This window comes from Numenius arquata, chromosome 25 (genome assembly GCF_964106895.1).
Source record: "Numenius arquata chromosome 25, bNumArq3.hap1.1, whole genome shotgun sequence".
Classification (NCBI taxonomy): Eukaryota; Metazoa; Chordata; class Aves; order Charadriiformes; family Scolopacidae; genus Numenius; species Numenius arquata.
In genome coordinates this window covers 6,248,687-6,262,648 of record NC_133600.1, presented here as the reverse complement: position 1 = coordinate 6,262,648, position 13,962 = coordinate 6,248,687, and the positions used below count along the sequence as shown (strand labels likewise).

Sequence of the window (13,962 nt, the reverse complement as noted above, 5' to 3'; positions counted from 1 at the left end):
CTGAGGGGAGTGGGGCTGCCGAGCCCCGGCTGGCCACGGGACGGTTGCTCTGGGTGGCCCCTAACCAGGCTGTGTTCTGTTTTGTTCTCAGTACTATGAGATGTCCTACGGGCTGAATATTGAAATGCATAAGCAGGTGAGTGAGGTGGGGTCTGGGCCAGCAGCCGGGGGTAGCGGGGAAGAGGCCAAGGATGGAGCTTTCTTGGAAAATTATCTCCCTCATCCCCGTGTAGCTGTAATGGCGCGGGAGCCACAGCAGGGCTCTGTGGCTGCAAAGGGGCTTGGTGGTTGTCAGTCCGTGTGCTGTTGAGTTGTGGTGGGTGCCCTGGGACAGGGTCCCCTCCCTGCTGTCCCAAAGCACCTCTCGTAGCCTGGCCATGAGGTCTGTGCACGCAGCTCCCTGGGGCCCCCAATGCAGGAGGGACCCTGGAGGAAACAGCAGGAGCTGGAGCCCAGAGGCAAATGGATTCTCTCTTCTCTCTTCTCTCTTCTCTCTTCTCTCTTCTCTCTTCTCTCTTCTCTCTTCTCTCTTCTCTCTTCTCTCTTCTCTCTTCTCTCTTCTCTCTTCTCTCTTCTCTCTTCTCTCTTCTCTCTTCTCTCTTCTCTCTTCTCTCTTCTCTCTTCTCTCTTCTCTCTTCTCTCTTCTCTCTTCTCTCTTCTCTCTTCTCTCTTCTCTCTTCTCTCTTCTCTCTTCTCTCTTCTCTCTTCTCTCTTCTCTCTTCTCTCTTCTCTCTTCTCTCTTCTCTCTTCTCTCTTCTCTCTTCTCTCTTCTCTCTTCTCTCTTCTCTCTTCTCTCTTCTCTCTTCTCTCTTCTCTCTTCTCTCTTCTCTCTTCTCTCTTCTCTCTTCTCTCTCTTTTTCCCATTTTCCTTTCCTGAAGCCAAAGGAGTGTTTTCACCCTTCCCTGGTTCCCCTTTTGTTCCAGCGTTAATTTGCTTTCCCTCTTCAGATTTATCAATCTAGTCATCACAGGCTCTCTGCCAGGGAAATTAGTTTGGACCAATGCCTGACAAAGTGGCAAGTCAACTGCCGTATTCCTCCAGCTGGCTCAGCCCCTTCGAGTTTGCTCCTTTTGTTAGCAGGGAGAGTCGTAGAGTCTGCGAGCACGTTCCTGCCATCCCCACGTGCACCAAGCTCTGGTGGGACTGGTGCCCAGGGGTGGGACTGGCACCCAGGGGTGGCCTGAGCCACGTGGGGTGACAGATGGCCAAGTGAGTGCAGAAGGGACCCCTGGTCCACCTGGGTCTGGCTCCCGGCTCTGCCTGGGCAGGAGAGGTCCGGAGAGGGGTCTCTGGGGTCCTGCATGCAGGCAGTGGCTGACACGGGACCCATGGTGACCGGGGGGCTGGTGGGCGCAGGGGAGCTCCCAGGGTGGGCAGCCTTTGAACGCAGCAGGTAAATGTCCCCTTTGTTCTGTGCCACTTTGTGCCTGGTTTGACCTCTCTGAACGCTGTCAGGGATTGTTGGAAACCTGAGATGAGAGAACTCTTCAGAGCAGCCAGTCTCTCCGCCAGTGCGAGGGTGGATTTGCGGCGGGGGGGGAATCAAGTTTTCCCTGGGAGGTGTGGGTTTTCTTTTGGAGAGGGTGGGCTGGGAGCCACAGCCCCTTCCCTTGGGAAGTGCCGCAGACCCTCTGGGGATGTGGCCAGGCCATGGGTCTATCTGTAACTGCAGGCTGAGCAGAGAACATGCCAGGTCCTTGGTGTTTCCTCACTGGGCAGGGGACAGGTTTTGGGGTGCTCTGTGCCTCCGCTCCCTGGGACAGGGCAGGGGGAGCTGTCAGGGGCTTCAGCAGGTGTGGAGCGGGGAGGGCAGAGCAGCTACCGCCGTCGGCGCTTTGCTGGCGTGATGTGGAGGGGGCTGAACTCGTTTGTGTGAATTCTCTGTCCCCCTTGGTCTGCCCTGGCTTGAAGTGCGATGTTCACGGAGAGAGCAAGCAGTGTGCCGGTGGCCAGCTGCCAGCGCTTGTGGCTCGGCTCTCCTCCTTCCCTGCCAGCCTGCCCGCTGGCTGTGAGAGCGGCAGCCCGCAAAGCCAAGATGGGTTTGGGCTGAGCAAAGCCAGCTGGGCTGCGAAAGGACTGACAGCTCAGAGCTCGGCTTGGCCTGGATCCATGGAGGGATTTAGGAGTCGGGTTCCCTACTGTGTGCCTGGGGGGACCTGACAGCCTGGGAGGGTCCCACAGCCCTGGGCAGAGCCCTCCCTTGGCAGCAGCCTAGGAAATCCCATCAGGGAGCAGAGGCAGCAGCAGGATTTATGCTGAGCGAGTTGGGGGGGGTGAACTCCTGGCAGAGGCTGCCTGTGTCCGCAGGATGCTTGGCTGCCCTCCCCTCTGCTGGAGGGGATGGGGTGGGGCTCAGGGCCCTCCCGTCTGTGGTGATACCTCCTTCCTCTTCCAGGCAGAGATTGTCAAGAGACTGAGTGCCATCTGTGCCCAGATTATACCCTTTCTGACGCAGGAGGTAAGGGGGGAGGCAGGGGATGTACCAGACTGCTTGGGCTTCTCCCGAGGCCCTCAGGAGCCTGGGCTGGAGGGATGGGAGACGGGGCTGCACAGCCTGAGGTGATGCTGGGCCGTGGGGTCCCTCCGGCCAGGAGCATGGTGTGACCTCCCGGTGCTCTTCCTTGCCAGCACCAGCAGCAGGTCCTGCAGGCTGTGGAGCGGGCCAAGCAGGTGACCATGGGGGAGCTGAACAGCATCGTTGGGGTGAGTCAGGGGTTTGGACCATGTCGTGCATTGACGGGGAGCCAGGGTCTTTACTGCTTCCGTAAGCCCAGGGCTGGTCCCCTGCAGCAAGAGGGTTTGTCATTGTGTCCCGGAGGCAGTGGGTGGCCTTTGGGATCCTCCCTGGCCCCTGCTGCCCTGAGCTGCCATGTGTCGGGATCCCTCCACAGCAGGGAGGAACTCGGGGTGCCCTGGGTGGAGGGGGCAGGCGATGCACCCCGGACTGTGCAGCCTCCACAGCCCCGCTCCCCTCCTCCTCCTCACCTCCGTCTCTCATCCCATCGTGCTTTGCATCGCCAAGGGGTGCAGGCATGGCTGCGGCCATCCCCTCCCGCATCCAGGACCGTTTGCTCTTTCTCTTCCAGCAGCAGCAGCTTCAGCACCTCTCCCACCATGCATCCCCCATCCCGCTGACCCCCCACCCCTCCGGCATGCCGCATTCCAGCCTGAGTGGGGCCAGCGGCACCTCAGGGCTCCTGGCCCTCTCTGGGGCATTGATGGCACAGTCCCAGCTGGCTGCCAAGGAGGACAGAGTGGCCCAGGATGGGGAGAACAGAGGTAAGGGGGAGCACAGCTGGGTTAACCCTTCAGAGGGATCCTGCTGCCTGTTCTGCTGTTTCCCAGGGCTCCCCGATGCCTGGCAGCTGCTCCCTGGGGCTAGGGGGAGCGGGAAGTGCTGCGAGTGACGGATCCAGCTAATTAAATATCTGCAGTCCCGGGAGGGTGGCTCTGTTTGTGACCAGCCATGCAGGGATGGCGGAGGGGGTGGCTGTGTGTGCACCCCAGGGGCTGGGCAGGGGGCTCTGGGCACTGTGTGAGCACACAGGGGTTTTCCTGCTCTCCTGGGGGTTCCCAGTCTGTGAGGGTTCCCTGGGACCAGCCTTCCAGCTGGGAGGACCTGAGATCCCTGCCAGAGAAACCCTCTCTGTTTACACCAGGCAAAGGTCTGATGCCTAAAGCCGAGACTTTAAGGGAAAATACTGTTGCAAGCCCCTGGTAGAAATTGTGGGAACCACAGGTCTGTGGCAAGGAATTTAGAAAGCAGAGCCTTATTGTGTGTGTGGTGCCTTGTAAACAGCAGTAATTCCTCATCCTTATGGGTGCCTCCTCCCATCAGGATCACAAAGTGCTTTACAAACATCATGAATATTTAATCATCGTTAAATCAGTGCTCTGAATGCTACTGGCAGGCCTGGGCCAAATTAATAACACCACCCAGCTTTGCTGGTGGCTTGTGGCTATTGAAGTGCTGCACGAAGGAGAAGCCACTCTGAGCTTGTCACCTTCTGCCGAGTGTGGGCATCGGGTTGTTTTGCTGAGGGGGATGCTGAGGCGTGGGCAAGGGGGCTCGGGGCAGCTCCACCGGCTAGAAACAGGTGGTAAAATTCAGCAGCCGAAGTGGTGCTCCTCTGGGGAAGGTGCTGGCTGCTCCCGATGTCCCCAATTCAGGACCTGGAAATGCTGCTAGGACAGGGCCCAATGGTAACAGCAAAACTGGGCTGTGGAGGGGTTTGTTGCGTTTTCCTAATGATCCGGTTTTGCGTCTAAGATTTCAAAGTGGTGAAAATAGCAGCAGGAAACTGTCCGTGTCTGCTCTGTGCCCCTGCACGCAGGTGTCTGTGGTTTTATTTCTGTCAGTGTTTCTTTAAGGATGGCCTTCCCCCGGAGGAGAAAAACAAACTCCAGAAAGAGGATAAAAGCAGGCTGTTCTGTGCCTGCCTTAACCCTTAGAGACCCGGCAGCCTCTGCCTCCTGCAGCACAGCCCAGATCTGCTCCTTGGCAGGGGCATCCAGTGGCAGAGGGTGCAAAGACACCCAGAATAATGCCTTTAAAAAACTAATAGTGACATGGTATATATGGCTTGGGTTAATCTCTGGTGCTGTGCCACGGTCAGCCAGAGCTGGTGTGGATCAAGCTGAGCCAGGGCTGAGGTGCCAGGTGGCTTTGTGCTGCCCACACAGAGGGTCCCTTGTCTCCTGATACCCGCCTGCTGCCTCCAGCAGAGACTGGGGCCAGTTTGTTCTCTCCAAATGCTGATGTGATCCTTAGGAGTGAATTCAAGTGGGGGGGTTGCTAGACCCCAGCCCATAGACCCATGCTTAGGTTTGCAGCAAATGCCTGGCACTTCTTCCCTGAACTCAGGGAGGTGGACTTGTTTTGTTGTGCATGTAAGAAACCCTTAGAGGGTTTCCAAGCATGGCTTCCTAAGGAAATAGGATGGGTGTGATTCAGGAGGTCTCAGCTGGCCAACCAGCTCGTCCCCTCCTGGCACCCTTAGGCTTGTGACCATGTCCAGGGAAGAGATTCCAAAGCTGGACTGAATTTCTTGGAAGTAGGTGGGTGAATAGAGATTCCCCCTGCTTCGCTGAAGAGGACTGGTTAGACATCAGAGAATCCATGCTGCAGATGGGCAAAATGAGAAATCGGGTGCGATTCTTTCAGCCCACTGTCTCCTCCCGCGGTGCCCTGTGGTGCCCCCCTCTTCTCCCTGCCCCGTACGTGGGGTAGCCTCTGCACTAACGGCCTCTTCCTCTCCTCCCCTCTGCCTCCCTGACACTGACCTGCCTGGACACTCTCCCTGCTGCCATCTGGGCTCCAGAGCACACCCCGAGCCGGGTAAGTGGTGCCTGGCTCTGGCCAGGCCAGTGGCCTCAGCTGGCCTGGATGTGTGGGCAAGTGGATGGGCTTCCCTCCACCAGGGCTGTGCCCGACAGCCCCTGTGTCCCTTCGAGCATCTCCAGGTGCTTCGGGCAGGAGGCAGAGCTGGCCCCTGGGAAGGGTGGTGGGTGCTGGGGAAGCCGGGCTGCAGAGGGGGGACACTGGGGGTGGTGACAGATTTGGCTTTGGGGATGCCGGTGACCGAAGCTGGTGCTGGCAGCCAGGGGGGCGCAGGAGCCACAGCCAGCTCCCTTGGCAAGTGCTGGCAGTAGGGTTTCCAGGAATGTTTTGTTTCCTGACCCTTTCAGAGCAAAGAGCTCTGAGGTGGCCGAGCTGCCTGCTGTCCGGTGGGAGGCAGTGGTGGGGACTGGGGTCTCCTTTGCACCGGGGCCAGGTTGAGGTCGCGGGGCTCCTTGGGGAGGGCAGAGATAGAGCAGATCCACATTGTTTCCTTGCACACCACAGCCCAGGCACCCTGCTCCCCTTCTGCTGTGGGCTCCAGGTCTCCTACCAGGTTCTCCTGACGTGTGGGCTCCTTTCCAGCACCTCCCACCCCAGCTTGGTGGGTGAGGGCAGGGGATGTGTCCCCCTGCCACTATGTGTTGCCTTTCAAGGCTGCCTGTGTTTGCACACAAGGCGACTGGCTCCCAGGACTGACCTTCCCCTGGGCACTGGGTAGGTGCTGGAAACAATCAGCCATCTGGGAGCCCTGGGATGGGGCATTTTCTTCCCGGCCCCCAGCATGAGCAGCTCTGGGAGCAGTCCCGGGAGGGTTGGGGGGGCTATTCCCCAGAAACTGCCCTGGCCCAACGCCCTGGCTGCTGTGGGAGGACAGGCAGCCTCTGGTCACCGGTGTCAGGCTGGTGTTCCTCTGTTTTGCAGGGGGCTGCAGGTGGGCAGGCATCACTTGATTGCATTATCATCCCCCAAGCAGTGAGCATGGGGGGGCTGGAGGGGATTTGAGACACCCTTGCAGCTGCTGGCAGCATCTCTGGGAAGGGACATTCGTCCTGCTCAGCCCCATCCTGCTTCCTGGCTCACCAGCTTCTGCAGTGGCAGGGTTAAGGCGAAGTAAACACGGCTCCAGTGGGGATTTTCCACTCTGCCATGCCTGGTTATCTCCCGAAGGGGTGGATCTGCTCTCCCCCACACTGGGGATGCTGCAGGGGATGATGCTTCCTCAGCTCCTGGCTTCACGAAGGAAGGGAGGAGGGCAGCGGCTTTGGAGCGTTCCAGGGGCGAGCTGGGAAAGGGATGGTGTGTTGGGGCTGCACGTGGGCGAGTGTCTGAGAACCCTGAATATATATCTGCCTTCTGTCCATGTAGGAGACTGTGGGCAGCCAACCCTGGGGACAGTCCCCATCCTGCTCCCCCTTCCCCCTGCCCCATTGGAGCTGAATGCATGAATTTGGGCGAGAACCCAGGGGTCTGGAAATGTCTTCCCCATCCTTGCTTAAAGCACCAGCCTAAAACCCCATCTCTGCCACTGGGTGAATTCGGGTCTTAGAGGGCTCTCAGCCTGGGTGCACGGGATGCCAGTAAGGGGGTGACACGGGTATCTGTGCAGGGGGGAGAGCTGTGCCTCCCCTTTTAGCCCTGACATCTGCTTGGTGGGGAAAGGGGACCCCCATCCCCCAAACAGTCTGTGGCACTGATGGCTCTGATAGCTGGCTGGATGCTGGGCACCGGGAGGTCTCTTCCAGAGAGGAAGTGGGGCTGGCAGGGCTTTGGGGGCTGCCTGCTCCCCGCCCCCCAGCTCACACACCTTCCTCCTCCCTCTCTGGCACAGAGCATTTCTGCCTCCCCTCCTGAGAGCCTGCAGGATGAGGAGCGGTCAGAGCTGAAGCGGAAGCAGGAGGAGAAGGACCTGCCTGGGCATTATGTGAGTGCAGTGGGAGCATTGCTGCGGGGGACGGGCCAGGCCCTGGGGTGGCCGGGAGCTTCACGCCTCCCCAGGGGCGGGGGGGCTGTGATCCTGCAAAAAGAAACCAAGAAAATAAAGAGCCCGGGGGAGGACCCTCGGGCAGAGGGTTGAGTCGCTGCCTGCAGGACATGGCATTGGTCCATGAGAAGTGATGTGAGGGGAAAATGGGGTTTCTCTTGGTCGGGGTCCTGTGGGGCAGGGTCCGGAGCTTGGTCCTGCCTTTCCCACTCCTGACTGGGCCTTTCTGGGTTTCTCCCCCCCAGGACAGCGATGGGGACAAGAGCGACTACAACCTGGTGGTGGATGAGGTAAGCCCCCACCCTTCAGGGTGTGCTGGAGCCCCACAGGGCATCCAGCTCCAGCTGTAGTCATCAGGTTTAGAACTCCAGTTCCTGCGGTTCGTTAGGCTCCCAGTCATTGCTGCTGGGCAGGAGCGGCCAGCCAGGACACATGCCAGCCCTGCTCTGATGTGTTCTTGGCAGAGATGATGTTTTTGGGGACATCACTTTTCCTCCCCTGCAAGAATGGGGGGAGGGACGACACTTTTTCTTTTTTTTTTTTTTTTTCCTCCTGACAATTCCCAACAAAATTAAAGGAACATCAGCAGGGTTTTCTGCAGAAAACGACACTTATAAAAACTGCTCGTCAGTGTAATTATGGTGATAAAAATCACAGCCCTAATTGAATGGTTGTAGGAACGCGAGAGCTGAAGGGTGGCCTTGCCGCTGAGATGCTGTCAAGGGGCTGCCAGGAGGCCCTTTCTCAGTTCCTCGGGTGAGCTGGTCTCATCCCTCCTTGTGAAGGCACCCGTGGTCACTAGCGTCCTCTGAATCTGCTGTCACCTCTGATTTTGTTCAAAGAGAAAAATCAAGGAGGTTTCTCATCCAGGGGCCCGTGGAGCAGAGCTGAGGCCTCTTGAGGGGAGGCTCCTCATTAATGCCGCTCAGGGAGACGGGGGACAGCGGGGAGCGGACAGGGGCTTGGCGGTCCCTGCTGGACTCCAGTCCGGGGGTGGCTTTCCAGGCCCCCCATTGTGCCTGCCCTCCTGTGCAGAGGGACTGGGGTTCCTGCGTGTCAGAGACCTCCTCTTCCCCCAGGACCCCCCCTCGGAGCCCGGCAGCCCCGGCCGCACGCCCAGCAGCTGTCTCCCTCTGTCCCGCCGGGAGATGCCTGAGAGCCCTGCCTCCATCGCCTCCAGCCGGAGCACGACACCCCTCAAGCCGAAGGACCAGACTCTGGTAGGCAGTAGCACAGGGCCCCTGGGCTGGGGGTGGGCAGTGGGGCTGAGGACATGGCCCTGAATTTCTCTGTGGCCCGTTGGCCACAGCCCCAAAGGTGGGAGAGGAGATGCCAGTGCCGAGTGCCTGGTACCCCCCCGCCGGCCTCCCCAGCGCTGGGAGCGGAAGCCCTGCCCTCGGAGGGAGGCTGATGATGGGCTGGGCAGAGCCCTGGCTCTGCAGGTATTTCCATCCAGCTGCCTGCAGGATTCCCCAGAGCTGCTCTCAGCAATCGATTCTCGATTCTCGGGGTTTTTTCCCTTCATCCTTGCCAAGCGCCAGCCCAATGCTCAGATTGAAACATCAGCGTGCGGGAAGGGGGAGGGATGTTTCTGCCAGTCCTTGTCCCTCCCAGCACCGCGGGGACCGAGGCGATGCATCCCCGCCATCCCGGGGTCAGGAGCCAGCCGGGGGCCGCGGGAGCAGCAAGTGGCGGCTCCCGGCACAATCGGATTAGAGCAGACAAAGCGCCCTGAGCAATCTGCCAGCGCAGCACGTAGCTTTTCTCTGTTATTAATTTTTTTTTCCTTTGCTGGTGTCAACAAAATCCCTAGGCAGAAAAAGAGGAAGAAATAGAAGAGGCAAGAAAAAAGACAGGAATGAAATGGCTGTGGGGATCAGAGAGTCCGGTTGGTCCCAGGCGTCCTGGTCCTGCTCTGTGGGGCTGGGGATGGGGGTGTCCCCCACACAGGAGGGATTTCACATGAGGGAGCAGCAGGTCTCAGTACAATGTCCCCTCAATGTCCCCACAATGCCCGTGCCGATGGCAGGGTGCCGCAGGGGTGTGGGATTAGGGCAGTTTGGGGTGACCCAGGGCTTGCATTGGGTGTTTGCACCCAGGGGGGATGGAGATGTGGGGCTCCCTCCATGCCATGGGGAGGGTGCAAAGGAGGAAGGGAGTGGGGTCCGGGCCCATGACAGCCGAGTCCTGTCCTGCTCTGTCCAGGAGCAGTGCTCTTGGTGCCCGCTCCTCTCCTGGTGGCTGGAGGCTGCCAGCTGGTGTGCGGAGCTGGGGGTGGCTGCCTTCACCCCTGAGACTGCTCTTCCCTCTGCCCTGCAGACTGACCCTCCCACCAGCGCACCCACCTCCAAGCCCTCCTCTTCCTCGCCACCCCATGACTCCCCCATGCCTGGCCCTGGGCCCAGCTCGGCTGCGCTGCTCCGGCCACCCCCTGCCAAGGCGCCGGCCACCGACGGCATCAGTGAGTGTGGGGGGACACGGGGGTGCTGGGCTCTGCTGCAGGTGCTGCTGTGGGGCTGGGGCGAGGGAAGGGAGGCAGGACGCATCAGCAGAGCTGGGGGACTGTTTTCCTCCACATAATCAAACTTACTGACCACGGCCACCACTGGCACACAGGGCTGCAGGACATGGCTGGTCTCCCTGTGCCACTGAGGATCATCTGCACAGGGTGAGGGTCTGTGTGCACTGGATGCTGCAGGGACCCTGGGCGAGATGCAGCTGACCCAGGAGACCCTGTCAGTGGGACCACCTTCTCCTGAAAGCACAGGGGAGGCGGGGTGAGCGCTCAGTAGTGGCCTCTGTGGTGGCTGATGGTGAACTGGTCACACCCCCATTTTCCTACCTCAGTTTCCTTGAAGACATTTAGGGAAGCCTTGGGAAGAGGTTTCTGGAACAGCTTGGCTGCTGTCTAGCCAAAGGGACCAAAAGGTGACGGGAGGAGGACAGTTAGCCCAAGGGAGAAATAGAACCAGGACTGGAGATGTTAAACCCTTGTCTGGCTAGAAAATTACAGTGGTTTAGCAAAAATTGAATTGGAATTGATTTCAATAAACCATCAAGACCCTGGAGGTAGAGCCACTTAGCCATCAACTGCAAGTGCTTTGGCCTGGCTGAGTCCGAGAAGGCGCTGGCAGCAGAGGAGGGTCTCTGTGGGGTACGGCTGGTCTGTGGCACAGCCTTTGGAGTGATGGAGCCATTTGATCAGTGGTGGATCTGTGTCCTGCATCCATGACTGATGGGACTCAAGGGCTGACCCTCTCCTTTGGTCTTTGGCTTTCAACCCACAACCTGACTGCCCCCCTCCTCATCCGCTGGTTTGTGCCAGGCTTGGCTGGGCCCTGTGCAGAGGTGACGCTGCCGGGATTCAGTGCCAGATACCCCTTTCTCTTGGGTGATGCTCACACCAGGGAAATGGCCAGGGCAATGAGCGGGTCTCTCCTCGTGCAGCTCTCCGCAGCCCGCTGAGCGTCTCCAGCCCCTTCGTGTCCTCCTTTGGGATGGTGCCTCACGCCACTCTCAATGGGGAGCTCCCAGCCGCCAGCGTGTACATGGGCATCCACCTCGCACCACAGGTCAGCAGCGCCATGATGTATGGCCGGTCCCCAGTGGTAAGTCACCGAGGGACAGGGGAAGGGCAGGATCCAGCTTTGTGTCCCCTCCTGGAGTTTTGGCACTTTGGTCACCATGTGCCCTTTGCTTCGTGCAGGTGGCTTTTGAGTCACACCCTCACCTGAGGGCTTCCACCATCTCATCCTCACTCTCCACCATCCCCGGAGGGAAACCGTAAGTGTGGGTGCACACAGGGGCTGTAGGAGGGTGGGCAGCAAGGGGCTGAGCCGGGCAGCACAGGGTGGGCACAGGTGGGGTCTCCCTCCCCGGGGTTCATTTCTGCCCCCAGGAGGTGTGGGGCAGGGCAGGGCCTACCTGGATTTCTCTCCAATTCTGTCATTTTGTTCTGGGCAGCTAGTGTAACGAGCTGGTTAATTATATCCCTTATTAGCCAAAGTGCACCAGGCACCTTCCACCTGTCTCGAGCCCAATGGGAGACGGCTCCCACCCTCTGGCTTCATGCAGGGGTTGTTCAGTCCTGTCTGTGCCCCCTTCAGCGCCTACTCATTCCACGTCAGCGCCGATGGGCAGATGCAGCCGGTGCCTTTCCCCCCCGACGCCCTCATCGGCTCCGGCATCCCCCGCCACGCGCGGCAGCTCCACACCCTGACCCACGGCGAGGTGGTCTGTGCTGTCACCATCAGCAACTCCACACAGCACGTCTACACCGGGGGCAAGGGCTGTGTGAAGGTGTGGGACGTGGGGCAGCCGGGCACCAAGACAGCTGTGGCTCAGCTGGACTGTTTGGTAAGGGGAGGAACAGAACGGCATTGTGTGGGGCTGGGAAGGGGAATGTGCCTGTTAAAAGGGAGGGGACAGAGGGTCCTTTCATGTCTGTGATGAGGAAAGGAGATGTGTCTCCCACATCCTCCATGCACTGACCAGCTCCTTCACTCGCCCCATTCCTTGTAATCCCAATTCAGAACCGGGACAACTACATCCGCTCCTGCAAGCTGCTCCCCGACGGCCGCAGCCTGATCGTGGGGGGGGAGGCCAGCACCCTCTCCATCTGGGACCTGGCGGCCCCCACGCCCCGCATCAAGGCTGAGCTCACCTCCTCGGCCCCTGCCTGCTATGCCCTGGCCATCAGCCCCGATGCCAAAGTCTGCTTCTCCTGCTGCAGCGACGGCAACATCGTGGTGTGGGACCTGCAGAACCAGACCATGGTCAGGTGAGACCGGGGCAGGGGCTGGGGGCACAGGAATGTGGGGGGAAAATGCTGTCTCTTGGGGAACTGGCAGCCCTGATGGCCGTGCCCTCGCTGCTCCGTCCCACTCTTTCCCAGGCAGTTTCAAGGCCACACAGATGGTGCCAGCTGCATTGACATCTCTAACTATGGCACCAAGCTGTGGACGGGGGGACTGGACAACACAGTGCGGTGCTGGGACCTGCGGGAAGGCCGTCAGCTGCAGCAGCACGACTTCAGCTCCCAGGTCGGGGCTGGGGCCGGCCAGGGGCTCCACGGGGCTGGCTGGGACCTGCCATGATGGTGCCTGACCCCACTCTATCCCCCAGATCTTCTCCCTGGGGTACTGCCCAACGGGAGAGTGGCTGGCAGTGGGCATGGAGAGCAGCAACGTGGAGATCCTGCATGTCACCAAACCGGACAAGTACCAGCTGCACCTCCACGAGAGCTGCGTCCTCTCCCTCAAATTCGCCTCCTGCGGTAGGCAAGAGCTGTGGTTTCTGCTTGGGCTGTGTCAACTTTGCAGCAGGGAGTTGCTCCATTCAGCCCCAGAGGGGGTCCTTTTGATCCCCCCCCCATGCTCAGTCCCCCTGAACAGAGTCCCAAATGCTGACCCACTCTGTCTCCTGCCGCAGGGAAGTGGTTCGTGAGCACGGGGAAGGACAACCTGCTGAACGCCTGGCGGACGCCCTACGGAGCCAGCATCTTCCAGGTGCGGGGGAGGCATGTGGACAGGGGGATGAGGGTGGCTGCAGCCACCAACACTGCCCTCACCCTCCACCTCTCTCCCATTCAGTCTAAAGAGTCCTCCTCGGTGCTGAGCTGTGACATCTCCCTCAATGACAAATTCATCGTTACGGGCTCTGGCGATAAGAAGGCCACAGTATACGAGGTGGTGTACTGAGGCCACATCCCTCACCCTCCCTCCTCCATGAAGGAAGGGGCCAGGCCTTGCCCAAAGCCGCCAGGGTGGGGGAGGCCTCCTGTGCTGGCCATCCCTCCCCCAGCTCGGCTCTCCTCCTCCTCCTCTTCCTCCTCCTCCTCCTCCTCGTCCTCTCAGTCCCCAAACCAAGCCCTGGGCCATGGCCCCGCTCCCTGCCCGGGGGGTACTGGGCAGAGCTGGGGCGGGGGGAGCACTTGTTGGGGCCAGGCATCCCCCAGGCCTGGCAGGAGCCGGTTGGGAGGTCCTGGGGTTGGTCTGGCCCTTGGGGCAGGGGGCACGGGGAGCTGGATTGGGGGGGCAGCCACCAGTGGCTGAGGTAGTGTTCCTTCTGAAATACTGCTACTGACTTAATGGCACCCATTTTCTGCTGCAGAAACAGCTGTAAATTATCACTAAAGAAATGTATTTAATTGTGTTTTCAGTCCCTTACTAATAAAAAGGAAGAAAAAACAGCTGGTCTGGTGGTGGGCCGGGGGCTGATCTTGCTGCGGGACTAATGGAGACCTGTCCCCAGGGAGCCAACTGCAAGCCCCAGAGCCCCTGAAATGCCATCTTCAACCCTGCTCAGGGCCAGGGGGCTCGCAGGTGTGGGCACAGGGCCCTACCCCAGGAGCAGGACCTGCTCCCGTCCTGCAGCCCCTCATGGGTATGGGGCAAGGGTCACCTTCCCCAGCCAGCGCCAGGATCGCTGCCAGGCCACTGCGGCCAGGGCAGGGGCTGGGCGGTGAAGTGCAGACTGGGGGGGTGGGTCTGGGAGCATCCCCCGCCTCTCTTGGCTGGCAGCGGGAGAGGCCTTTCCCCTGCAGCGGAGCTGCTCCTGCTTCCATGGCCCTGAGGCTGGCTTGGGACCGGAGCACAGCGTGGCCATGGCACTGCGGCAACCTCAGCCCAGCCAGCCCTG

General features: G+C 60.0%; 1 protein-coding gene across 1 annotated transcript; it reads left to right on the top strand.

Moving 5' to 3' along the window:
* The first annotated feature begins 97 nt into the window (after positions 1-97).
* On the top strand, positions 98-13,492 carry TLE2 (TLE family member 2, transcriptional corepressor). The gene is made up of 15 exons (XM_074163658.1): positions 98-136; positions 2,397-2,459; positions 2,630-2,704; positions 7,171-7,263; positions 7,569-7,613; positions 8,403-8,543; positions 9,643-9,784; positions 10,771-10,931; positions 11,030-11,106; positions 11,430-11,679; positions 11,856-12,103; positions 12,218-12,365; positions 12,448-12,598; positions 12,754-12,830; positions 12,915-13,492. The coding sequence occupies exons 1-15, from the start codon at positions 101-103 to the stop codon at positions 13,020-13,022; spliced, it is 1,815 nt and encodes a 604-aa protein (XP_074019759.1). The 5' UTR covers positions 98-100; the 3' UTR covers positions 13,023-13,492.
* The last annotated feature ends 470 nt before the right edge of the window (positions 13,493-13,962 follow it).